Here is a 26,836-nt window from a genome sequence, read left to right as displayed (position 1 = left end):
ACCGGGGAGGTTAGCTCAAGTTCACAATGTATTCCATGTGTCGCAACTCAGGAAATGCTTAAAGACCCCAGATGAACCAGTATCACATGATGAGCTCGAGTTACAACCAGATTTGACATACATCGAGAAGCCAGCAAAGATTCTCGAGGAGAACTGGAAACAACTCAGGAATCGAGCTATTAAGTACTGTAAGATACAATGGAAGCATCACCCCGAGAGGGAGGCCACCTGGGAAAAGGAAGAAGACCTGAGGAAAACATACTCCGAACTCTTCAGGTATTACAACCACAACTTCAGGATGAAGTTTTCTTTAAGGGGGAAAGGCTGTAATGTCCCAGGTTTAGAGACGATCGAGGGGTAGATTTTAGAAAGGGATGTGCATTGCATCGTAAATTCTATGGAAATTTGGCGCTTTTAAAACAAAACTGCATCGAAGGGGGACAAGTTTCTCTCTCGACACCTTACAGGGTTAGGGTTTCGAGAGTGCGATAAACTTGTTTCTTATTCAACTAAGTTAGGGTTTTGAGAAGAGAGGAGAGTAATTGCATCACAACTTAAGTTGCATGATTGAATTCAAACTTGAGTTGCATTTGAAATTAAAATTCAAGCATCAAAGGAATTTCTCATAATTCAAATGTGAGGTAATTCATTAAGTAAATTATAAATAATAAAGAACTTGAATAATACAAATATAAAGTAAAGCTCATTAGAGAAAAGTTGAGCTTTATTGATAAACACACAAGATACATTGTCTTTACAATATTCACAATTGAAATATAAGAATATTACAACACATTACAAGAATTGGCAAAATGGAAAAAGAAAAAGAAAGAAAAGTACAATGTAATGATCTATCCTAAAACTACAAGCTAAACTTCATTGATGCTTGAGCTTGATCTTCACTTGATCATCACCTTGATTCCCTGCACACAACAAAGCAAAGCAACAATTATGCCAAGTGGCAATGCCACTTGTCAGGTTAGAAAGAAAATGGCAACAGAGATGATATGATCACAGCTCTGCCGAGCTGATCTACTCACAGCCAAGTACCAAGCCAGGTACGAAGCACTTGGTACACACACACAGCCAAACTGCTCACCAGGCAGTGTGCATGCTCAACAGCACACACAGGCCAGTGAGTCACCACAAGCTGCAGGCCTTGTTGTCGACCAGAGAGGAAGGAGAAGGCCACATAAAAGCCTCCATAGTAAACCCTAAGCCAAATCCATCGACATGCTTCACTGGGTAAGTCACCAGCAAATGAAGAACACAAGAACAGGAAGAACAGCACTGCTGTTCAACCTGTCCAAAATCACCTCAGTACTGAATCAAGCACAATAGGATTGCAAGGAGGAGCAGGGCAAGCATAAGCTCAACACTAAAGAAATCCCCTACACCAACAAACCATCTAGGAGCTGGAGTGAGGTATAAACCAAATCAACCTGAGCAAAACCAAGTTTTGCTCATAAATAAGCATACAATGCATCACAGGAGCACAGAAGGGTAGAATACCCTGTTTGTGTCATCATCTGGCTACACAGCCATTTGTTGCAAGCAAATATGGGTAAGGCCAATAGGATATCATCCAAAGGGAACATCAGTTATGCAAATCAATGCACAACTAAAGAAATCCAGCATAGAATGAAATCACAGCTAGCCTAGCCCTACACACTTAGCACCTACAGCTATCTAGGCCATCAGACTATAGACAAATTCTTGTCTATATGAATTCTCAGCATCAAAAGCCACTGGAAATCCAGTATTGGATCAAGCCAGTGAGCAATTATCCAAATCCAGCAAGCAAACATCAACCATAGCAAGCCACAGAGAGGGGGAGCTACCATGACAGCATCACAGTGCTGCCAGGGTCACCTCAACCCAAAGCCAACACATGAAACCACCACATCATCATCCATTTGGATTCAGTAGAGGGCTAGGGTACCAACCAGAGGTTGTCATCCAGCTAGCCCTAGCAAATCTAATTGAAATGATCATCACTGAATCACAGTTCACATCATTCATCCATTTATTAAGGCAGATAAACAGATAAATGAAACAGACAAGCAATTGATGCACAGAGCCTTGCAGATGATCCAATGGATCATTGCAAGCATCCACTGATGCTTGGGCAAGCACCATAACACACAGGCCAAGCCTGTGTGATGCACACACATCAAAGAGTGAGCACAGAGAGTAGCACACCAATTTCTCACAAGCAATTATTGATCAATTGATCATCAGAGCACCACTAGCTCTTGCTACAGATTGCCACAGCCAAGTACAGCAACAGGAATTAACCAGATACTGAAGAAATCCAACCATGTCATTAATGAATAAACAGATAATTGAATTAATAACCTTATGATTGTATCCAGAAGCATATCAAAGGCTTGATGAACCACTGGATCATGCTAAACAAATAAAACACATATCACTTATCACTGAATCATACTGTTAAGCCAACAGCAATGCTCAGTTGAGCATGCTCATGGATTTGAGCACAAGAAACAGCACACCATGGCTCTGGCACTTGCAAAATTGCAAGAAATACACACTGTAATCAAGCCAGGGCAGCATACATGAATACACTTGAGTATCTGGCAAGCATAGTAACAAGAACAGATGCACAGAGATATAACTAAGCAAGAAACGCAAGCATAGCAAGCACTTAGACAAGGAATTCTTACACAGTATAAAGGATAGCATGGTAGGGCTGCACACAGCAGTAACACAAGCCTGGCATGGTCATGGCAATAATGGCCAAGGCCATTGGAGCACAGCAGCACGAACAACAGCAGCACAGCAGCACCCGAGCTTGCACAGCTAGCTAGGCACGGCAGCAGAGCATGGGCACGGCAAGCCTCTCCACGAGGTGGAGCAGCCGTGGCCAGAACTAGATAATGAGGAAGAAGAATAGGCACAAGAGAGAGAGAAGGGTGGCGCACGTACCCGGGGCGAGCAGACGGCAGATGCAGCCATGGCGGCCACGGCGGCGCGCGCCGAGTGCACGGCAGCACCTGGCCAGGCCAGGCCATGCTCCGACAAGCGCCGCAGCTCCCCGAACCACCGTGTCGAGGCCCACGGCGGCGCCATCGCTCTAGGAACCGTGGGAGCAGCAAGATCGCGCGGATCCCGTAACCCTAGCCACCGCGAAGGGGGTCGAGGACGAGCGGGAGCAGCGCCTGCTCCAGATCGACACGGAGGAGAAGGATCAGCGTCGCGAGGCGGATCGATTGCGCCCCATGGCGAGAGCCATGGCGGTCGGAGACCGCCGGAATCAGCCGGCGACGGTGCGGGCGATGCAGGTCGCCAGAGAGAGAAGGGGATTAGGGTTTCGTCGAGGCGGCACGAGGTGAGGCGAAATGTGAGCGACCGCTCCGGTCGGTTGGACCCGAGCTGGTCTAACCCAACCCACTGGGCTCCACTGACAGGTGGGCCCAGGGGCAAATGTGTCTTTTCACAAATGCATAAAAATGCTGAAACTTTGAAAATCACTAGTAAATGTTTAATAGCTCTAAAAAAAAATTAAAATATGAAAACCACTCAGTATAAAAAACTCTATCATAATAAAATATGAAATAGAATTTTTGAAGTTAAACAAGAATAAGTTCAAATTTGATGATTTAAATAATCATTTAAATCACACCTTATATTTTCAATAATGAAAATAAGTCCATAAATTCTTTTGGACTCTAAAAACACCTTGACAACATTTCATGGTTGTATTTTGCCCTAAATAGAGTATCCCTAAGTTATTCTTAGTATTAACCTCTCACATGAAATAATAAAGACATCGGAAGGGGGGAACAAACCCTAAAAACTGGAATCATGCATAAATGCTTCTTTAACCATTGCCCTTATCGGACAATGATGCTATTTTTCAGCAACAGGGGACAAGGGTCAGTCCACACCATCCAACTGCAACACTTTGCAGTGTTCAGGCAAGTTCATCACTTGCTCATGTCATTCGAGTATTTTTACCAAATTACTTGCAAAGTACTATGTTTATCACTATTGCATAAAAAGCAAAACCACTATTTTCATAACTATGAATATGACTAAGTGGTGGGCAATGGAACCATGGATTGTTTTGATATGGTGGAGGTTCCATTGCAAGGGTTTATATCCATCTAGGATTAAACAACAAATGTTGTCGAGTGATTCTTGTGCCGTAATACCCATGTTAACCATAAGATCTGGAGTGGGACGGGATAGTCAATCGTATTTCCACCTCTTGTACATCAACGGATGCGCTTTACCGTAGACACTTGTCATCTGTCGGGGCAAGCGGTAGGATGGGGAAGCCAAAAGTTCCCCACGGCTTTGTCCGTAGTACACTTGTCGCCGAAGTGCAAGCGGTAGGCTGGGGAAGCCAAAAGTTCCCCACGGTATTGCGGTCTATGAGGGGTCGCAGCTGCCGGTGAAGGAGTTTATGGTATGAGCCCAGAACTGTTGTCGTGGCCTAGGTCCATCCTTAATTGGTATAACAGGACCGGCGAGGACCCAGGGTCGGGGATGCAACAAAGGGTGGGTGTGCGAGGTAGCGGAAGAATATGATTGGCTATGACCTTATACCGGGCCCCACACCGAAGGAAGTGTGGACGGGAAAGCTGCCCGGTTGGCACCAAGGTTAAGATCTCTTATGGGTAAAGCAACACACCTCTGCAGAGTGTAATGAACCGTGACCTGTCACTCCCTGTACCGGGATTTGGAACTGCGAACGCTGCCGGAAAGGAGCTCCATGAAGTTCTAGTGAACCGGTGAAGGCTGACGGACATAGTTCTTTGAAATAAAAGCAACCTCTTGAAGAAATGTTTATCAAAACTTGCATTTGTATTAGACTTTCTGGTCTAATATCGTAGCTAGTGCATTAAACACCTCTTTTCTATAATGAACTTGTTGAGTACGCTCGTACTCATACCACTCTTAAATCCCCTGCTTAGATTGTCTGAACCATCTAGAGGAGGACAACGACAACCCTGAAGGAGCCGACATCATCGGCTATGAAGAAGCAGACCTGTCTGGAGGTGTCGAAGGTGTAGACTACCTTATAGTCTACGGAACCGGGGAGGGTTCCGGAGGAGAGCAGGCTTAGACCAATAAGTAATAGTAGTATCCGAGCAGTACGAACTCTTAGTACTCAACTGCTCGTGGGAATAAATGTATCACCTAGTAAAACTTCTATATTGTAAGCTAAGATGGGTTCGCCTCGAACCCAGGAGTATCCCTCTTAGGACCCAAGAGGAGCTCCGAGATGATATGTATATTATGCTTGTAATAATAAATGAATGAGTTATGGACCTGCTATGTTCTGTTGTACTACTTTGAGGGATGTAATATTTGCGGAATGGTACTTCGTGAATGTTATATCACCGACTGGCATACTACAACATGCAGTGGTATGCAGGGTCACCACACCATTCCCGCGCGAAAAATCAAAGTAGACCGGCGGGAGCAGTCTAGAAGCGATGGACGTCCTCGCCGCCGCAGCCACCACCATGGATGCCAAGCAAACCGCCGCACCCGCCGCTGCCCCAAACTCCCCCGTAGCCACGACCATAGCCACAATGGAGGCTGCAGCTCCGGCGGAAGCAAAGCGGGCCGCCACCGGCGGCCGGGAGGCAAAGCCGAAGGCGGCAAAGAAGGTGCTCTCCAAGGAGGAGAAAAGCGTCGAGGCCGGCGCAAGAACCTGAAGGAGAAGACTGTTGCGGCCGCCAACCAGCAGGTGCGGCAAATGCAGATGAAAGCCGGCGTCGCGCAAGTAGCCCTCCATCCGAGTTTAGCGGAGGGCTACATGCTTAGAGATGTTCAAGGCAGTGCATAAGAAGGGCTACCATATGGTCGATTGCTGGGATAGGCTCAAGGACGCGCAAAAGTGGAGGACAAGCTTTGCGGCCTATGATCAAGCTGTGAAGAATGGGACATCGGTCAACCTCGATGGCGAAGATGACGATCATGGCCGTCAAGCCCTTCCACCTCGTCCCCGCGGCCATAAGGCTAGCTACCAAGGCCGATCTAGTCCGGGAGGCACAGGTCATTGCGTTCACCCAAAGCCTGGAGAAGATGATGGCCGCCAATCATTCCGCATTGGCTGCTAGGGACGAGAAGAGGCGTCTGGAAAAAGAGGCTGCAGCTGACATCTTCCTCAACCTCACGAAAGAGATCATTGAGGTCCAAAGGATGGACGTCGAGGCTAAAAAGGCAGACACCGATGCCAAATTGTGTGATGCCGAGGCCAGGAGGATGGACGCCGATGCCAAGACCCGTGCAGAAGACACAAGGATCATGCTAGCCGACTTGAGCGGCGTCAACGACGACACCAAGGCCTGGTTCATGAAGAGGCACGCCGAAATCCGCGCGTGAGATGCCTGATCGCCGGCGCCATGCGCCCACACCTTGGCCTCCTTTTGTACTTTTTAAATTGCTGTTCAGGCCTTGTTGTCCCCCTTTTGGACTCCACTTTGCGTTGTATCATGTGCAAAGTGAGATGAACTTATTTCAGACTTCAATTTAAGGCTGTAATTTCGTGCAAATTTGAGGCTACAACCTCTTTTTTGAATTCTGGCATGCGTCGAGAATGCATCGTCCAGCTGGAGCGACCCCCAGACACAAACGGACGCACGACCATTTCCGCGTCCGTCTGCAAACAGGCGCCCGCGAACAATTTGGGTGTCCGAAATGCGTTGCGCCGCTGGAGATGCCCTGAAACGAGAAGGATGGAAAGAGCTGAACGAGAGTGGACTGAATGCGAGCTAGTTCAAACTTTCTGAACACATACGATCAACCAACAACAGGCCTCTGAAATTAACTAAATAACTAAGATTATATACAGCACAACTTAATCAAGGGGTTCCCTAATCATAAGACGTATACAAGACAGAATACCGATCAATAGCTTACAACGTCCACGTACAAAATTTATGAATGAATGCTATTGCTACCACGTTGCCGATTTGGATTATTACAAACTAGTTGGTTGCAGCAAACTAGTGTGCCCGCAACATTGCTGGTACGGGCATCATGCTAGGGCGCCGTGATCGAAAGAAGGCCGGCATGGGAAGCATGCTGGGCTCCGGCGAGGCGAAGAAGCTCGATCCAGAGAACACGGAATCCATCGTCTCGTCCTCCTGCCGCTGCTCGTCGTTGATGATCTCCGGTTCTTCCAGTTCCTGCTCGCTCGTCCGGCTCTCGGCTTCGGACTCTGCTGCACGAGTCTTCTTGTGGATATCCCAGCGATCGGCGGAGGGCGCGCGGCTAGGGGCACGCTTGTTGCTGTCCCACTTGTCGCAGAAGGAAGCACGGCCTGGTATCCCGCTGCTTCCCCGGCTCGACGAAGACGAAGACGACGTGCTGCTGCTGCTCCTCCCGAACTTCTTGATGTCCCAGCGCTCGACGGAGGATGCGCGCCCTGGACTTGAGCTGCCACACGACGAAGAAGACGGGCTACCAGGTTTCTTGTTCGCGTCCCACCTCTCAACTGAATCGGCGCGGCCGGGCTTGGGCTTGGAGGCGGCGAAGGAAGACGGCAGGATGATGAGGCACGGTGCGATCGTGCTCCTCGGCGGGGTCGGGAGCAGACCCGGGAGAAGCGCTGCGGCGGCCTTGGCCATTGCTCGCTCGACCGACGCCATCGATGATCTTCTCGATTCACAACCACAGGCGTGCTCGGAAGTGAGAGAGATTTGCTGGCCGACCGGGGAACGAAGCGATGGATGATCTGATGGGGTGTGTGGGATCGAATTGGGTGCCTATTTATTGAGTTTCCATCTCTTCGGTACTGAGTGTTGGAGTCGGAATCGGTTTGACAACGTCGGTGAATTCTATCCCACGCATGCTGACGCCGGAGTCGGACTTGAGCTGCCGCAGCTCCGAAATGGGTTCCACTTCGGATTGGTAATCACCCATTCACCACAGCGTCGAGAAGAGATCAAGGGTGGGGGTCACTACGTCAGGTGCTAGAATTGCCGGCACTTTCTTGCCGGCACTTCTAAAATGTGCCTGCGTTTGTCCCATTTGCCGGCATTTTTTTAGCAGGTGCCAGTAAAAAGTGTCGTTTTCTCGGCATTTTTGAAAAAGAGCCGTTAATTCCTAGGTTTACCGGCAGATTATCGATATGCCTGCAGTTGTTTTCGTGGCATTTACAGAAAAGTGCCGGCAATGCATAGTATTACCGGCACATTATCGAATGGCCTCCAGTTTATTTAGTGGCATCTCCTCAAAAGTGCCGGCAATTCACAGTATTACCGGCGTTTTTTGAGACTGCCTTTAAAATACAGTCATTACAGGCATACAGTAAGTGCCGGCAATGCCTTTTGCTGGCATCTCCTCAAAAGTGCCGGCAATTCCTTCTGTTGGCACTTACTGATAGTGCCTGCAATTCCTTTTGCTGGCACAATTCCATGCATTACAGGCATAACATGCATTACAGGCATAATAGATAGTTCAGAAGCAGTACTAACTATATACATATTACAGTCCATACATAATAATGCCCATTGGTAGGCATCAAAAGCAGTTCAGAACTTATAGGTCCACATAGTTCAACACTTACCAGGTCATAGATAACTAACAGTCCATATATAACTAAAAGTTCTTAGATAACTAACAGTTATTGATGACTCAGGAGAGTTTAGCACTTACTCTGATGACTCAGACATATCAGAATCAGAGTCATCATGCACATTGTGGATCATCAGTCCAAGCTTACCTTTCCTCGTAAGGAAGAATTCAAAGATGCAGATGTCTCCTTCTTCGATCTCATATGTCTTCATTGCTTTTGACCATCCAGTTGCTATGATTGCATTCTCGGCCTTACCCTTTGCCATCTTCATGGTCACATCAAAGCATGCATCGTTGTCTATGTACTCCAGACCAACGGTAACAGCATTGCCTGGAGCACGGTCAATGAACTTCTTCAGGTACTGCTGAGTGAACTTCTTTCCAATATCCTGTCAACCATACAATGTATCCAATCAGTTCCAATCAGCAACAGTAACAACATTGTTATGTAAATATTAAGGAAGGTTAGATTTTTACCAGCTTGCATTTATTTTTGACCACTGATGATTTGGTCATCCTGTAGACATAGTACTCAAAATCCTCCTTTGGAAATTGGTGGCAGTGGTCATTAAGGAAAGTGACTTGACCTTTTGTCAGGTACATGTCATTTCCAAACATGCAGTGCTCATCAAAATCTTGTCTCCCACTCACCAGTGGCCCTAGTTGTAACAAAGAGAAATTTCATTGTTAAGTAATGGAAGCCTACATTAGTATAAATAAATAAATAACAACATTATACTAGAGATGATGTTAACCCACATTAGACTAGAGATGATGTTAACCAACAGGATGAAGAAAGAATCAAATGCATGTTAATACCTCTGAAGACCACATTGGAATGACAGTCACATTCAGACTTGTCACATTCAGACATGCCATCACTGTCAGAGCTTGAAGAACTGAAGAACATGCTTGGAGCACTACTGTCAGAGCTTGGATCACTGTCAATTTCTATTGGATTGTCTTTAGTGGATCCCATCTATAAGGTTCAAGTTATAATATTAATAGGCAATCAATAATATGAAGATAGTAGAGCATTAATAATATGAAGACATACAATACAAGTTACTATATTTGTGTTACCTCCCCAACTAAATCAAATAAATATCAAAGTAATGCATTTTAACTTAAACTCATCAACCAACTTAAAAATAATATGAATACAGACAGAGAGTAATGCATTTGAACTGAAGACAGTAGGTTGGGCTACATTTTCATGTACTTTTTTCTAAGACTGGTAGCTAAACCAACCAGACAATAGGAGGAACTGATCCAGACAGAATTAAACCACTTCAAACCACTTCAAACAATTGCCATGTAACTCATCCAACAAAAGCAATTGCCATGTAAAACAAGTCATTATCACCAAGCACAAAACAAATTTATCTCTTGTGTTTCATTTGTTTGAATAGCCAAAAAGACTTGACAGTTGACAGTAGCCAAAAAGACCACCAGCACCAGCACCACTGGATGCACAAGCCAGTACATGCAATCAATGCAAAATGACAGAAATGCTCCTCATCAACCACTAAGACCAGTAAATGCACAGCCCAACAAAACTCAATCATCTGAACTTCAATTGTTCATCTTTTTAGAAGCTTCACACACATGATTTGCCTATTTAAAGCCTAATTAGTAAGGTCCAGGAAAATTAAAATCAATTAGTCACAAATCGTACTACAGTACAGTCAAGCAGTCAAGCCCAAGGGTCGTCTCCACCATCTCCATCCCCAACAACAGACCATCCGTGATTTGCCCAACTTTTCTTTCTAGACGAGGAATGGTTGACAAGATAAAGCCATTTCTTTTGCTTTATCGTCTTCTTGGAATGGGGATCAAGGATCAAGATTTGGTTGTACCTTTCCTCGCCGGCGTTGCCTCCGACGTGCGCCGGCGTGGTCTCCTCCTTCCGGCTCCTCAGCTCCGTCTCCTCAGCTCCGTCTCCTTCCGGCTCCTCAGCTCCGTGCTCAGTGGAAAACCCTAGCTCGGGGGGGAAATGAAACCTAGATCTTCCGGGCGGAGAGGAAGAGGCAGTATATAGTGGTTCATTTTTCAAAAAGGCCCTTCGTGCTTTGTCACTTAAACACTTTCGTCCTCCCACCGCGGCGTTCCCAGTGGCTGCACTTAAACACTTTCGTCACTTACCACTCTCCACCAAAAAAAACCCTAACTTTCTCCTCCCATCGTCGCCGCCGCCGTTCTTCCTCCTTCGCCACCGCCGTTCTCCCTCGCCGACCGCCATGGATCCCTCTTATCCGCAATGGCCGTTCTCCTCTGGTCTTTCTCTCCGTCGCAAGTATGCAGAGCCATCGCCACCGGTGCAGCCACCAGCAGCTTCACGCCGCAAGATCACGCCGCCGTCTCCGTCGCTGCCACCGGTGCAGCCACCACAAGCTTCAGGCCACAGGATCCCCAATCTTGGGCCGCCGTCTCCGTCTCTGGCGCCACCTGTGCAGCCACCGCAAGCTTCAGGCCGCAGGATCCCCAATCTTGGGCCGCCGTCTCCGTCTCTGGCGCCACCTGTGCAGCCACCGCAAGCTCCTCACCGCAAGCTACCCGTCCCAAGATCTACCGGAGCAGGTCCCCATCGCAGGCCCTTCGCTGCCCCATCTCCGTCACCATCTCATTCGCTTGACCAAGGCAAGGAGAGGAGAGACAAGGTACTGACATCAACTGCCCCTCAAATTTCTCTCTCTATTATGTAGATTTAGTTGGTGAATGTTTGAAACAAGGTACTGACATCATCTCCGGCGCAGGCACCACAGGCTCCCCTCCGCAGGACCGTCACCATTCCGCTCTCAACAACTGCCTCAACATTTCCCTCCCTGGAGTCCCTGCCACCGGGACAGATTCACAACATCTCCGTTTTACGACCTGCAACCACCTCAGGCGAAGGACACCGAGGAGTTGGTGCATCCCACAGGTTTGTCCATCATGAAAATTCTGTTTGCAGAATGAGGAAGTGGATATTGGGTTCAGTTAACTTACGAATACATACCCCTTTTTTAGTTCAAAAATTATGTCAACAAGGATAGGTTACTTGGTGTTACCATGTCTGGAGTATTTAAGCATATATCTGCAATTTGCTTATGCTTGTTGAAGTGGTTTGCATGTCTGGAGTATTTAAGAGCTGATCTGGACTACTTGTTCAACAATGTAGTTAATTCTTTTGTGAGTCAAGACAATGCAGGCACCTAGTTAATTCTAGCCTACCCTTATTTGCTTTGGAAATTTCTTCTTTGCCTATCATGAAATTTCTGTTTGCCATCATGGGAAGCTTAATTCATCTTGTTTGCCATCACAGTGAGAAGAACAAAGAGGAGCCAGACTATGAGACTGAAGAGGATGATTATTACAGTGAAGAAGATGATCATTACAGTGAAGAGGATGATCATTACAGTGAAGAGGATGATTACTTCAGTGCTGATGATGATGATTGGAACACGTGGACCATTCTTAGAGGTTTGTTTCTGAATCAAAGTTATGTTTCAAAGATGACAAGTGCTGCATTACCTTACTATTATTCTAACACCACACTATTTTGTCAAATAGGGCCAGGTTTATCTGGTGATCAATCATTTGACAAGTGCTGCATTTTTGGTAATGAAGTACAGCTGACTTGTAAACAAAGGGATCAGCTATGTAGCATTGTGGAGGAGCTGCCAATGCCAGAAATGAAGCACTATGTCTGCACACTGATGAAGAACAATGTAATACCAGGTGAAGGTAAACTGGTAAGTCCTCCTGCTTTCTCTGCATTATTTTGAATAGCATCTGATGATGAATGTTGTTGCCTTCCATTGATGCATGTTCTATAAGATTGTAGAAATTTTACTGAATTCAAATTCGATCCATGAATTTCAGGATTTTTCACAAGAGTACACCAGTGCATACCTTGTTCAATTTCTAATGTCACATCAGCACATTAAGTATGGTATTTCTGGTGGAGCTCAGGATGTCGCTGTAGTTGTCAACTCTAGTACAAGCAGTTTAAACAAGTACTGCAGGATGAGGTACGATGGATCACGAAAGGCCAAGATCAGTGTTGGCTGGACAAAAACTGTAGAAGCATTCAAGCTCAAGGAAGGAGACGTTTGCAAGATAACCTTCAAGGATGAGAGGGAAATTCCATACACTAGGAGGGACCAATTTGCCTGGTTACGGATGGTGATCACAAAGCTTGAAGATTTACAAGAATGACCTAATGGAGAAGAGCAGTGTTGGATGGTTCACTAGTTATAAGTTATGATGTTAAGTGTTATTGGGTACTTCTGTAATACTGGTTAAGACTATTGTAAGTTATGCATGGATCTTATCAATTAAGTATGATCATCCTGCCTGCATTGTTCTACAATGTATGAAATATTATCAAAGATTAAATCAATATCCTGTGTCATATTGTTGATGATTTTATTCCTTTTGTACAAAATGACTATCCTGCCATCAATGTTCTGAAATAATCTATATTCAGAACAAGGCAGGTAGCCAACATTTGGCGTTTACATTTTTTTGATTTGTTTTCTTCAAAAAGCAATTTTAAAAATGTCCATTCAATGTTTTTCTGTTCTATTGGGCCTGCACATTAATTACTTATTTGCACAATGGGCCTGTGGGCCTGTGGGCCTTTTCTGTTCTATCGTGGGAACGTGGGTAAGTGGTACCACTACGTGGAATCATTGCCTGGCACCTACATAAGGAGAAAAACCGGCCAGCGAAATCCAAAGAAGCAGTTCCTGGTGAGTTCTACTGTTTGGGCAGTTTGGGCAGTTTGTTCTCCTTCATTTGCATTGCACTTTTGGTTGGTAAATTTCTTTACATGTTTCACATTCTTGCATGAATCTTCATGTTCATTTGTTCTGTCATCAACCAATGGATGAGATTGCAACTCATGTTCTTATCAGGGATGGATGCGGTTGGTTGTTTTTTCTGTCGTCAACCCCTGGAAAACTGTGGTCGCCGTTCTAACAGGCGTGCAGTTTCCTTCGAAGTTCAGATGATGCAGGGATTTGAAAATGGAGTGGTTAGTACCATTGCATTAATACCACTAACTTGTATTTTTTCTTCCCTCCTTGCTATACTGAATAATTTCTTGATGTGCCTTGCAATGCTCAGTATGACATGCTATTATTTTTTCTTCCCTCCTTGCTATACCAAATTATGTCTTTATGTGCCTTGTAATGCTCAGTATGACATGCTATTACTTTTTCATTCCCCTCTCTGCTCTTCTAAATTATTTCAGTCTGTGCATTGCAATGCTCAGTATTATTTTTTCATTCCTATCTGCTCTTCTAAATTATTTCAGGCTGTGCCTTGCAAATTCAAGGAGCAAGTTAGTAAGCTTGCAAGTTCAGAGAACTGGATGGTGGCAAAATGCCCAATGAGGGTTTTTGACATGTATCTTGAGAAAGATGGTACCACTACAACAATTTGTGGTCCATACTGGAGGTCCCTTGTGAGGTTGTATGATATCCAACTTGGTGATGTAGTTTCTTTCACCTACATGGAAGAAGAGAACAGATTCCATCTCAATGTATACCAAATTGTGAACACTGACAAGGTAGAGAAACCTTATGTTAGAGAACAAGGTATGATACATTATTCACAAACATACCAGGGCAACAAATTGTTCATATACCAAATTGTGAACACTGACAAGGTATTCATTTTTATACTGACTTGTTTCTTTGTTCTGCACCAGTTGTTTATGATGTAATCCCAAGAATCAGGATGCAACTCCACAAGACAATATTCACAAACATCAGAGCCATCACTGAGGAGCATATGGCTGCCATTACCTTTGGCCTGACCAAAGTTGTGTTGGCTGCTCCAAACCAGGAGCTTGATGAAAATGAGTTCTATGAGAGTACAAAGGAGTTGCAGTTCTTTGCTCATATTTATAATGAGGAAAATGTGCAATTTGATGCCCTGGTATGTTGTACATGTAATAAGACATGTGCTGTGAACTGTGAATACAAGTCTGTACTGACAAGATTTTTTTTCCCCTCTTTCAGTACCTGAATCCAAAACCATTTAACCATGTCGGCTCCCCTGTCAATGGATTTGCACACTTGTGGAAGAGGGACCTTGAAGAGCCTGTTGTAGCCTGGTACCACATTGAAGGAGATGATCACATTGCAATTACCATTGGGTGGGATAACTTCAGGGAGCAATCACATATTGTTGAAGGAACTCTCCTTCTGATGATTGCAACACCAAGGGCTGAAGCAATTGTTCTGGACTTTGTGGAGATCATCAACCCATGAAGTATAGGGTCTAGTTGTTAAGTGGTCATGTGTGACTTGCTGTTTAATCTATTTTCTACCAATCTATTGTGATTTGAAATGTTTAGACTACTGTGGAATCTATTGTGATTTGTAATGTTTTAGACTACTGTGGAATGTACTGTGATTTGCTTGATGATATTAAATGTGTTTTGAATGTGCTAAGATTCAATTTTAAGACTACTGTAATCTACTGTGATTACTACTATATATGTGAAAGCAAGAATTCCTGAGGCACTTGTGTTTTTATCACATTTGCATGGAATTTTTCTTGCAACAGCTGTTGTTCTTTTTGCCATTTCTAAAGGAGATTTCCAAAAAAAATCAGGATTTTTAAGTTTTACCATGCAAGAATTCCTGAGGCACTTGTGTTTTTATCACATTTGCATGGAATTTTTTCTAGCAACAATAGCTGCACATCTTCAAAATTGTTTTGGCTAAATTTTGTTGTTCTTTCTGCCATTTATAAAGGACATTTCAAAACAGAAGTTTCTCTGCATCGTGGGCTAACATTAACCAGATCTGGGCCTTCAATTTCATTTTGGGCCGGTCGTCAGCCCATATATAATTCATCCTGGGCTGGGTTGTTGGAAGTCATACCGTCCCCCTACTATATTAACCAGTTCATCTCTCTCTCCGTCACTTTTTCCACTTCATCTCTCTCGCTCCACTTCTTCCACTTCTCCTGTAGCAGTTCCTCGACGGTGACGACTGGAAGCGGTTATCTCCTGTAGCAGTTCGTCGACGGTTCTTCTTCAAGTTCATCTAGATCTTGCAGTCGCTTCTTCTGCAAGGTGAGTTCGAAACAAAAAAAAACCCTCTCCTGCAAGTTTAGTTCGAAACAAAAAAACCCCTCTCCTTGCTTCCAGTTCTTGCCATCTTTTTTGCAAGGTGATTTTTTTGTGCCACTTCTTCTTGATTGATGATGTGTTCGCATGGGTTCAATCTATTGAACATTCTTCATTCCCTCTTTCTAATCTTCTCAGATCTGTTCACATTGGTTCAATCTGTTTGGCCTTTTTCCTCCTTGCATGCGTTCATTTGCTTGATTTGACTGCATGGTTCCAATCCATTTAACCTTTTTCATCCTTGCATGCGTTCATTTGCTTGTTTTGACTGCATTGGTTCAATCTGTTTAACCTTTTCATCCTTGCATGTGTTCATTTGCTAGATTATATATCATGGTTTCAACCCATTCAACCTTTTTAGGGTTCATTTGCTAGATTAGATCTGTTTCCATCACTGTAAACAATTTTTTTAGGGTTCATATCAATTAATATACTGACATTTACTTTGGGATAGGTTCAAATGGATCAAGGCAACTGTCGGTTCTGCCATCAGCCTATGGCCAACTGCAAATATTCAAACAGGCGTGCTACATCATTCAAGATCATCATGCAAGAGGACTATGATCACTCTGCGGTATGCAATTCCTTGTACATTGATTACTTGAATTTCATGCTTAAATTTCTATTTATCTGCAAGACTAATCTCACATTGTGTTTCATGCTTTGAACAGACTGTTCCTTGTTACTTCAAGGAAAAACTAAACAAGTATGGGGACAAGTGGTTGCATGCTCTTGCTGCTGGCCACAGGCTGGACTTTTACTTAGAGAAGAGTACAAACTCCACAGCCATATGTGGCCCCTGGTGGTCTTATTTCCTCATGTCACACCTTGTTGATGTCAACGATGTTGTCACCTTCAAGTTACCTACTGAAGATGACAGTGAAGATGAGCTTGATGATGAAGATGCAGAAGGTATGGAGTATGAAGAAGAGGCTGGTGATGGCATCTTCCAAGTATCTGTTGCAGATCCTGATGGAAACCAAAAGCCCTTCTTTCTTATGAATGGTATGTACATTACTCTTCTGGAAACTTGTCAGACAGTTAGTTTGTTTAATAATTTGTGTTCATTGTTTTGCAAATTTTTGCAGGACCAATTTATGTACCTGAGCAAATCAGAGACATACTTTACAAGACAGTATTCTCAAACATGCATGCTGTTGGTGAAGCAGACATGACTGAGATTGTCTGGGAAATGTACAAGGATGCCTCAAAAGATGTCGACTCAGTTGATGAGCTTCAGTACTTTGTTCACAGAGTTGATGCAGTTGATGCTACATCAAAAAGATTGGTAATCTTCAAGTCTCACAAACCTTGTTCATACAGTTCGTACAGTTCTTACATTTCACATTCAGCATTGCTTAATGCTCTACTCCTGTGGTTTCTATTGCAGGCACTGCCAGAAAACCTTGTCCATGGTTACAATTACCCAAAGAGGGGAATTGCAAGGTTTTCTAGCAGGACTATCAGTGAAGACATTGCTGGGCATTACTTCATTCAAACTGGGGTCTTGGGCAGGCTGGTCGTCTGGCTGAATGGACAAGACATGGACAATTTCTGTGAGGCCAACTCCATAGTTCAAGGCTCTCTTCTTCTGATCAGGGTTGATATGATGCAAGACTACATTGGTGTCTCTGTCCACAAGATAGAAGACATCTAAAGAAATGCTGATTCAAGCTGGTTGCTGACTGAAGATGCTTTAGTTTATGTTGGTGCTTTTGACTGTAGTTTGTGCAGTATGTAATTACTGTTAGTTTGTGGAAGACATATGGCTGGTGGTTACTTTTGTTGATGTGCTGCAATGGCACACATCTTGTTGTTGGCTTATGTTGATGTGCTGCTATGGAACACATCTTGTTGGTGTTTACTTTTGTTGATGTGCTGCTTATGTAAGACTACTGTCATTATGTTGTCCAGTCTTTGTATGACCTGATGATGGCATTATCAAATATGTGTGCTATTACTATGTGTTAGGAAGTTAACTGATTTTGTATTACTATATATGTCATTGCAAGAATTCATAAAGCACTTGTGCTGTCATCACATTTGCATTGAATTTTTCTTGCAACAATAGCTGCTGCATATTTTTGAAAATTCTATTGAAAATTATGTTGTTCTTTTTGAACAACATAAATGGATGAACTGCTTATGCAGTAGTGATTCCCTTGACATGTTTACAAACATGGATAGAAGCCAACCTCTGCATTGCTTTTAAACATCTTGCAATGTTTAAAATTTTTTACCAAAGGAGCATGTACCCTTTGATTCTCAATCCTTACATGGAGATAACATGGTTCTCAATCCATGATGGTTACCAAAGGATGGTTCTCAACCCTTTGGCTTATGTTAACATGGTTTCTTAAATGCTAAAATGTTTTAATGTTTTAAAAAATTTACCAAAACGTTTTGTTTTCAAACAAAAGAAAATGATTTGGTCCTTCCACCGAAAGTGATTTTGTTTTAATGCAACTCAAAACGTTTTACCAAATGGTCCTTCCACCGAACTCATTTTTACAATATGGTCCTTCCACCCAACGTTTCCTTCAACCCTTCGCATTTTCCTTCGCATTTTTCCTTCCTCTGCCGATCTGATCCGCCGCCGCCGCCCTCCTCCGCCACCGCCGCCCTCCTCCGCCGTTGCCGCCCTCCTCCATCACCTCGGCCCTCCTCCACCTCCGCTAGATCTCCTCCACCTCGGCCCTCCTCCGCCGCCGCCGACCTCCTCCTCCACCTCCGCTAGATCTCCTCCACCTCGGCCCTCCTCCTTCGCCACCGACCTCCTCCTCCACCGATCTAGATCTCCTCCACCTCGGCCCTCCACCGATTAGGGTTGCGGATTCTGCGTGGCGGCGGCGGCCTGAGGTTTCGCAGGTGACGGCGACCCCTAGGATCCGCGTGCTGATGGCCATGGTGGATCATACTGGAGTTCAAGCCATGGTGGATCCTACTGGAGTTCAAGCCATGGTGGATCCTACTGGAGTTCAAGCCATGGTGGATCCTACTGGAGTTCAAGCCAAGGTGGATCCTACTGGAGTCCAAGCTAAGGTTGATCCGCGGCGGTCCTTTCTCCGTCGATTCACGAACTCAAACAACACGGAGGCGAGTTCATCTGGTACGTGGTGAATCGAACCTCCACCTACAAATTCCTGTATTACTGGTTTGCTATGATTTGCTGGTTTGCTTGGTTACTGGATTGCTCTAGTACTGGATAGCATGCTAACCTTCCTGTATTGTTTGCTTGGTTACTGCATTGCTCTATTACTTGCTCCCTTGTGATTGTTTGCTTGGTTAATGCATTGTGCTTGATCTTGGTTAGTGGATTACTGCAATTCATAGTTACTGCATTGCTCTATTGCTTGGTTACTGCATTGCTCTATTAGTTGTTCCCTTGTGATTGTATAAGATGGCTTAGTTCATTACTGGATTCTATTTAAACTCTAAGTTTTACTAAAAAACAGTAATAATGGATAAGAGTTGGATGGAAGCTTCAAGGTCTTCAGATGAGTATGCAGCTGGAGTCTCCTTATTCTTAAAATTTGCTGTAAGAAATGAAGTGCAAGATAGGAAGATACTGTGTCCATGCAAAAATTGTGGTAACAGGTTCTGGCATGATGTAGACATTGTGAATGATCATCTAGTCTGTACTGGATTCATGCCTGGATATAAAACCTGGCTGTTTCATGGTGAACCAGTTGTTAACAATGATCCTGACACACACTCTAGCTCTCCAGAAGATAGTAGTAATGCTAGAGATGAGATTGACCAGCTATTGTTAGATGGGTTTGACATGTACCCTAGAAGTTCATTGCATTCAGAAGAAGAAGAAGGCAGTGAAGATGATAGTGAAGATGAAGATGTCGAAACATACAAGAGGTTAGTCAATGATGGTGGCCAGTAGTTGTACCCAGGATGCAAGAAGTTTTCAAAGCTGCAGTTTCTAGTAAGACTGCTCAACATTAAAAATGTCAGGGGAATGACAAATGCTGCATTTGAAGATATGCTGACACTGTTCAGGGAAGCACTACCTGAAGGACATTCTCTGCCGAAGAAATTTCATGAAGCAAAGCAGTACATCAGAGGAGTTGGTCTTGCATATGATACTTATGATGTATGTTTCAATGACTGCATAATTTTCAGAGGCATCCATGCCAATGCCAATGTCTGCCCAGTTTGCAAAACAAGCAGATGGAAGACTGAGAGAAGTGTAGTAGGTGGGAAGAGAATCAGTAGAGTTGCAAGGAAAGTTATCAGACATTTCCCACTGAAGAAAAGAGTCAGGAGGTTGTTCATATCTAACAAAACAGCAGCTCTGATGAGTTGGCACAATGATGGGAGAACCAAAGATGAAGTAATGAGGCATCCATTGATTCACACGCTTGGAAGAACTTTGACAGCAGTGCAGGTCGTTCAAGCAAAGAACCAAGGAACATCAGATTTGGACTAGCTACAGATGGATTCAACCCGTTCAGGAATATGAACTTGTCATATAGCATCTGGCCTATAATTCTGATCCCATACAACTTCCCTCCCTGGATTTGCATGAAGGAAACCAACTTCATATTGTCTGTCATTGTACCAGGAAGGAGATCACCAGGGAAAGACATTGATGTATACCTGCAACTTGTAATTGATGAGCTACAGGAGTTGTGGCACCATGGTGTTCTTGTACATGATGCTCATTTTGGTAAAAAGTTTAGAGTCTATGCTGCACTTCTCTGGACCATTAGTGACTGGTTGGGCCGTGGAATATTGAGTGGTGAAAGTATTGTTGTCTGTTCTCATTGCCTCTTAGGAACTTGCTCTAGAAGGTTGAAGCATGGGCACAAAGCATGTTTCTTAGGTCACAGAAGGTTCTTGTCAAGGGATCATGCATTCAGAAGAGATGAGAAATCTTTTGATGGTACTACTGATTTCAGGGATCCTCCAGTACAGCCAACAGGGGAAGAAATTTCTGCTATGACAATGGATATCCAAACTGCATATGGAAAACTACAGAAGCAAAAGAGGAGTGGAAGGAAGAAAAGGAAAAGAGGAGAAGGGGATGAGGATTTGGAGAATAAGGAGGAAGTACATACTGTTGAATCAACTTTTAAGAAGAGGAGCATCTTTTTCCAACTAGAATATTGGAAATTTTTGCTAGTGAGACACAACTTGGATTCAATGCACATTGAAAAGAATGTGTTTGACAACATAGTCAACACTTTGCTTGATGTGGACAAAAGGTCAAAAGATAATGCAAATGCTAGGATGGATATGAAGAGAATGAAGATCAGAGAACATTTGCATATTGATGAAACACAAGAAAAACCTGACTTGCCAGATGCAGTGTACTACATGGAGTCATCAAAGAAGAAGATGTTCTGTGGTCTGGTGAAAAATGTGAGATTTCCAGACAACCATGCTTCCTCAATGTACAACAAGGTAAGGTTAGAGGAAAACAAGTTTGTTGGGCTGAAAACTCATGATTGCCACATTTTGTTTGAAGAAATATTACCTCTGGCTGTAATGAAGACATTGCCTGAAGAAGTTGCATTGCCCTTGGTGAAGCTTGCCAAGTGTTTCAAGGTCATTACTTCGAAGATCGTCAGCAACAAAGAGATAGCAATTGTTGAAGACCAGTTGCCAGAGATATTATGTGAACTTGAGAAGATTTTTCCTCCCACATTCTTCGATATAATGGAGCACCTGGTTATACATCTTCCAACTGAAGTGAGACTTGCTGGGCCTGTTCAATTCAGGAACATGTGGTCCACAGAAATGTTCATTGGCAACATGAAAAACTGGGTACACAATAGAAGCCACCCTGAAGGATCCATTGCAGAGTCATATTTGTTCGATGAGTGTTTGACATTCTGCAGTAGATATGTGGATGATTGTAACACCAAGTTCAACAGACCACCAAGACATGATGATAATTTGACTAGTAGTGCAAACAAAAATTGCAGCAAGTACCTGACGATTTTTGGAAGACCATTATCAGCTTGCAGTATTTCTGAACTAGATTACCTGTCATGGACACAAGCACAGAAGTATGTACTCTTCAATTATGAGCACATCAGTTCTTACACAGAGAAGCATATGAAAGCTTTAGCTGCTGGGAAAAAGAGAAAAAGTAAAAGACAGGTAGAAGTAGAACATCACAGAACATTCCATACTTGGTTCATTGACCATGTGCAGTCTTTGCTTCTTAAAGGCACAAAATTGCCAGAAGATATTGTTTTGCTAGCAAACAAGCCTTACATGATGGTCAAGAAGTACAACAGCTACTGCATTAATGGTTGTGTATTCCACACAAAGGAGTTTGCAGCAGGCAAAAGCACTCAATGTGATGGAGTTTCAAACTCATCTATGACTTCCAGTTATTCTAGTTCGAAAGATAAGAACCCATTAAAAGGAGAAGTAGAATATTATGGTAGAATAGTTGAGATTGTTGAGTTAAATTATTCCAACCAAGGAAGTGTTGTACTGTTCAAATGTGAATGGTCAAAACCTGCTGGAGTTAAAAACATCGCCAACTTTGGGATAACACAAGTAAACCTGAAGCAGTTAGAATTTGGATCAGAACCATTTATATTTGCAAGCCAAGCTAAGCAGATATACTATGTGAAAGATGCTGTAGATGATGATTGGTACTCTGTTGTCTGTCCTTCAATTAGAGATTACTTTGACATGGAGCCTAGAATAGACAGTTAGTTTGGGTATGACAGTCCTGTTTGACATGTTCTTACTTTTCTTTGAAGTTACTATTATGTGCAGGAACAAATAATTCATTTAATATATGTGCAGGAACAAATAAGTCAGATACTCAAGAATGGAAGGAAAAGATGATCAAAGTAGGTGAAGCTGTAGCAGCTGGAAGCAATGGTGATAATATGTTGGAAAGGTTCATACACATAGCAAAAGCTACTGGATACTTGCCAGGGAACCAGCAAGTAAGTAATGAATTCTACATCTCAACACCTTTGTACACAACTAGTTTTGCAGGATTCCAAGATATTTGTCTAACTATTACTTTTAAATATCCTTTGTTCAGATTGTTGAGAATAAAACTATATATGAACAACTAGAGGAAGATGAAGATGATGATGATGATGAAGATGACAGTGATGAAGAGGATGATGAGGAAGAAGATGGTGCTGAGGATGGGCAGAGAGAAAATGATGGTGAAGGCTATGACAGTGATGCAACTACTGATCCTGGTGATGAATATGAAGATGGATCAATTAAAATTAACAACACTCCAGGCTAGATTCTTGATCTATCAATGTTCTGTTAACAGTATCTAATGGAAAGAAATATAGTATATCTAATCTGTTTTAACAATTATGGTTTTAGGCACAGAAGAAGAGAAATCCCATAGAGGTCCAACATTACTGAAGGGGTTCTGGAAACATGTTAATCCAAACTGTAAAATAGATGTGGAATTCAATGACAATGGACAGCCTTGTGGTCCAAACACCAGCCAGTTCTCCAATTTTATTGGAAGTTTAGTTAAAGGAAAAGAAATTTCAATGGCAGCAACAAGCTGGAGCAAAGTACCCAGATCTGAGAAAATGCACTTGTGGGAAACTGTTAAGGTATTTAAACTGCATTACATTTATTTCTCACTGCAATAACAGTGGAAAGGTTTTTTTTGTCTAACTGTTGCTACTTATGTATTGCAGGCATTCTTTAATGTTGAAGAAAGACATAGGTACTGGGTACTAAAGTCTGCAGGTAAAAAATGGAAAGATTTCAAGTGCTACTTAAAGAAGAAATATTACAAGTCAAAGTTATCAATAGAAGAGAACGTTGCGAACAGGTGTGGCCAAAGACTTCCTGAAGCTCAATGGGATTGGTTGGTGAGGCGTTGGAAGCAAAAAAAGTGCAAGGTGAATCATTACATTTTCAAACTTTCAATTTGAAAATGTATGCTTACTAATCTTACCATGAACTGAAAATGTAAACTTAAATTGCAGAGATTGTCAAGGAAGAACAAAACTGCAAGGAAAAACCAGCCAAATAGTACACACACTACTGGGTCAAGGAGCTTCGCAGTTGTACAAGATCAAACAGTAATAATCCAAACTAATCAATTCAGAATTAAATTTTCTGCATATTACTTTGTGTACAACCTTACCATTTGAAATATTTTTACAAGTTCATGAGGGCATAATCCATGTGATTTGCAGGAGATCCTAGAAGGTAAAAAAATTGGGAGGGCTGAGCTGTACAGGATCACTCACACTAATAGCAAAGGACTGCCAGTTGACAATTTTGCTGCTGGAAAAATTGTAAGTTTCACCTTCAAGTAACTACTGCCAGCACACATACTTGTTCTTGCAACAATACACCCATGACACTGATTTCCTTGTAGAATGAAATCAATAACAAACTAAATGCCAATCCTGAGCTGCATGGGGAGGAACCAAATCCCAATGACCTCTATTCAACATTGTTTCCCAAAGCAAAGAAGTCAACAAGGTATGGTCTAGGCATGGTAGTTGGTGGAAAAGGATCAGAAAATCTAGCTCAAGCACTAGCAGCTCTTGAAGAGAGTAGGAAAGAGACCAGAGACCTAAAGCTTGTGGTCGAAAACATGGCACGAAAGACTGATATCATAGAAGGGCAGTTGAGTCAACTAATGCTAGTGTACCAAGCTAGCCAGAAAATACAGGACAACCAGCAACAGCAACAGCAGACAAGTGAAGAGGGAATGGAAGGTATTCCTACAATCCAGGTACACTACAAACTTCTTCATTCATGACTAATTACATGGTCAACAGTATATTTCCATAAAGTCTGGTGATATCTAAATTAGTGATATGATTGAACCAATGTAGGTTACCAAACAAAATGTTGAGAAAGTTATTAGCAGTGAGGTTACAGGTTGCAAAGAAAATGTAAGACTCAGCTTCTTCTTTCATGATCTGTATTGTAATCATACTATCCAGATGGTGCAGGTAAGTATTTGATAATTTTGTTTAAATGCAGGAAACTAGATCAACTGAAGTAACACATGCAAAAAGAAGCCAAAAACCTAGTCATACCTCAGAAGTTGGAGGTTCTCAAGCCAAGGTAAAGTATCAACAGTTTCATGTCCACTTGGCTCCTAGATGGTCCTGTTAATTGTGTGCTCTGATTGTTTAAATGCAGGAAACTAGATCAACTGAAGTAACACATGCAAAAAGAAGCCAAAAACATAGTCATACCTCACAAGTTGGAGGATCTCAAGCCAAGGTAAAGTATCAACAGTTCCATGTCCACTTGGCCCCTAGATGGTCCTGTTAATTGTGTGCTCTGATTGTTTAAATGTAGGCCACCACAACTCATGAAGATAGAAGAGCCAGAAAAATAAAGGAGAGAAAGAGTGTGAAGGAACCTAATAGTTCTATACCAAAGGTATGAGCTGCTAACATTGGTACTTTTTAAAACTGGTAATTGAATCTACCACCTAATCATACATTCATGCGACATTTTTGGTATTTGACAGGAAACAATTTATACCCATGAAACAACGTATAGCCAGCAGGGTGTATACAGCCAGGAAAGTATGTTTAGCCAGGAAGAAATGTTTACCAATCAAGAAGAAGGGAATCATTCAAAGACAACCTACAAGCATCTAGAGGCAAAGGTACTGACCCTCATAGAATGAAAAATACTCTACAGAATATGTTATAACTGAGCCTTATAGAAAGAAATAACAAAATATGTTATCTGCAGACAGCTAGTGTGAACAAGATCATTAAATCGGTCAAAGTGGAGAAGGCACAAGAGAACAAGATGAAAAACAGTGAGGTGAAGAAGAAAAGGAACAAAGGGACAGTAAATGTGAAAAAAGGAATGGACGTCGCTTTAACTTCACCAACCAGTGAAACAATAGTGGCTCTTGGCACTGTGCAGAATGCAGACACTGATGAGTACATTGAGGTTATGATCAACATGGTCTTGAAGAGAACCACGAGGTTACCACAAGCAAAGGGGAGAATGACGCTACTCGGTGAAGCTGAGGCACACTCAATCCAGTGGCCAAGGAAGAATGTAAGTTACACTTGCCTCTTGAGAATGCCAATTATCACTTGATCAATACTGTAGTGTCAATACTGTAGTGTCATGAAAAAAACCATGTGAAACATGATCAATACTGTAGTGTCATGAAACAACCATGATTGTAGTATTGGTGCACCTGCTGATATTTAGAGGAACTTCAATATATCAGGATTCTGCTTCCATAGATACCCAAACAATTGCTTGATAACTATCTAATGCTTTAACTATCTATGCATGTTGCCTGACAAACTGTGTTGTTGCTCCTCACCATGTACTGGTGGTTGCTTATAGTTGGAAAAGCATGTGTATTGATACAGTGACCTCTGTGATGCTTTCCAATCATCCTAGCCTAGCTTGTTGCCTATCAGTTGGTTGTTTGAAATGAATTGCTTTGCAGTAATGACTCTCTTACTTCTATTTCTCAAGCTATAGGGATGCCAACTATTGTTGGGGACCATAGCTTCATTTTGAACCTTGTTGGGTAATGCTTGCAGGTCAGTACTGAAGAAGTGGACATGACTCATGCATCAATTGTGAGCAGCATGGACAAGAACTTGCGCATTCATTCCAGATCAGATGGTAGGGTGTTGACATTGCAGGAGCAAGCAGCGAATCGGGATAAAATTAGGAGAACAGATAACCTCAATGACAGTCAAAACCCTGACAGAACTAAGAGGAGGAGAACCTTCACCTTCAAGTCAAAAGCCTCCATAGCTTCTCCAGTCCAGGCTGATGAATTGCTGGATGATGTGTGACCAGGCTGGATGATGCTTTCAAGCTGATGAATTTGTATGTTATCTAATGATGGATGATGCTGGATGATGTTGATGACTGCTTATGACTGAATGCTTGTAAGTTATCTGATGCTGGATGATCATGTTTATGACTGCTTATGACTGAATTCTGTTTATGACTGAATGCTTGTTTGTGTAATTGTAAGTTAAATACTTGGATGTTTCAAAGTGTTGACTGAATGCTTATGACTGAATTGTAAGTTAAATGATTTGACTGAATGTTCATGAATGCTGCCAGTACAGTATATCAAAATTTGCCTACAAAAAGAAACAGCGGCATTAGGCCTATATGCCTGAAAACAAATTTGGAGGCATTTGCAGAAATGCC

General features: G+C 42.8%; 3 protein-coding genes and 1 long non-coding RNA gene across 5 annotated transcripts; all 4 read left to right on the top strand.

The window, feature by feature from the left end:
- The first annotated feature begins 10,511 nt into the window (after positions 1-10,511).
- Positions 10,512-12,859, top strand: LOC127304795 (uncharacterized). Its single transcript, XM_051335381.2, has 5 exons — positions 10,512-11,219; positions 11,316-11,482; positions 11,864-12,021; positions 12,112-12,293; positions 12,424-12,859. The coding sequence occupies exons 1-5, from the start codon at positions 10,800-10,802 to the stop codon at positions 12,757-12,759; spliced, it is 1,263 nt and encodes a 420-aa protein (XP_051191341.1). The 5' UTR covers positions 10,512-10,799; the 3' UTR covers positions 12,760-12,859.
- Positions 12,860-13,013: 154 nt separating this feature from the next.
- On the top strand, positions 13,014-14,991 carry LOC127304796 (uncharacterized). Of its 2 annotated transcripts, none has more exons than XM_051335382.2 (5): positions 13,014-13,295; positions 13,461-13,579; positions 13,862-14,144; positions 14,258-14,487; positions 14,571-14,991. In XM_051335382.2, the coding sequence occupies exons 2-5, from the start codon at positions 13,463-13,465 to the stop codon at positions 14,820-14,822; spliced, it is 882 nt and encodes a 293-aa protein (XP_051191342.1). In that variant the 5' UTR covers positions 13,014-13,295; positions 13,461-13,462; the 3' UTR covers positions 14,823-14,991. The 2 variants fall into 2 exon arrangements, with proteins under 2 accessions (XP_051191342.1, XP_071676697.1); XM_071820596.1 differs by having other exon boundaries at positions 13,014-13,357.
- A 3,595-nt stretch (positions 14,992-18,586) lies between these two features.
- LOC139831585 (uncharacterized) lies at positions 18,587-22,378 on the top strand. Its single transcript, XM_071820884.1, has 4 exons — positions 18,587-18,797; positions 19,144-19,558; positions 19,655-19,966; positions 20,080-22,378. Exons 1-4 carry the CDS (start codon positions 18,587-18,589, stop codon positions 22,376-22,378), a joined length of 3,237 nt encoding a protein of 1,078 aa, XP_071676985.1.
- A 1,894-nt stretch (positions 22,379-24,272) lies between these two features.
- LOC139831285 (uncharacterized) lies at positions 24,273-24,718 on the top strand. The gene is made up of 3 exons (XR_011745985.1): positions 24,273-24,404; positions 24,508-24,567; positions 24,659-24,718. It is a non-coding gene; the product is annotated as an uncharacterized lncRNA (long non-coding RNA).
- Positions 24,719-26,836: the final 2,118 nt, after the last annotated feature.

This window comes from Lolium perenne, chromosome 5 (assembly GCF_019359855.2).
Source record: "Lolium perenne isolate Kyuss_39 chromosome 5, Kyuss_2.0, whole genome shotgun sequence".
Classification (NCBI taxonomy): domain Eukaryota; kingdom Viridiplantae; phylum Streptophyta; class Magnoliopsida; order Poales; family Poaceae; genus Lolium; species Lolium perenne.
This window is presented reverse-complemented; position numbering and strand designations above follow the sequence as displayed.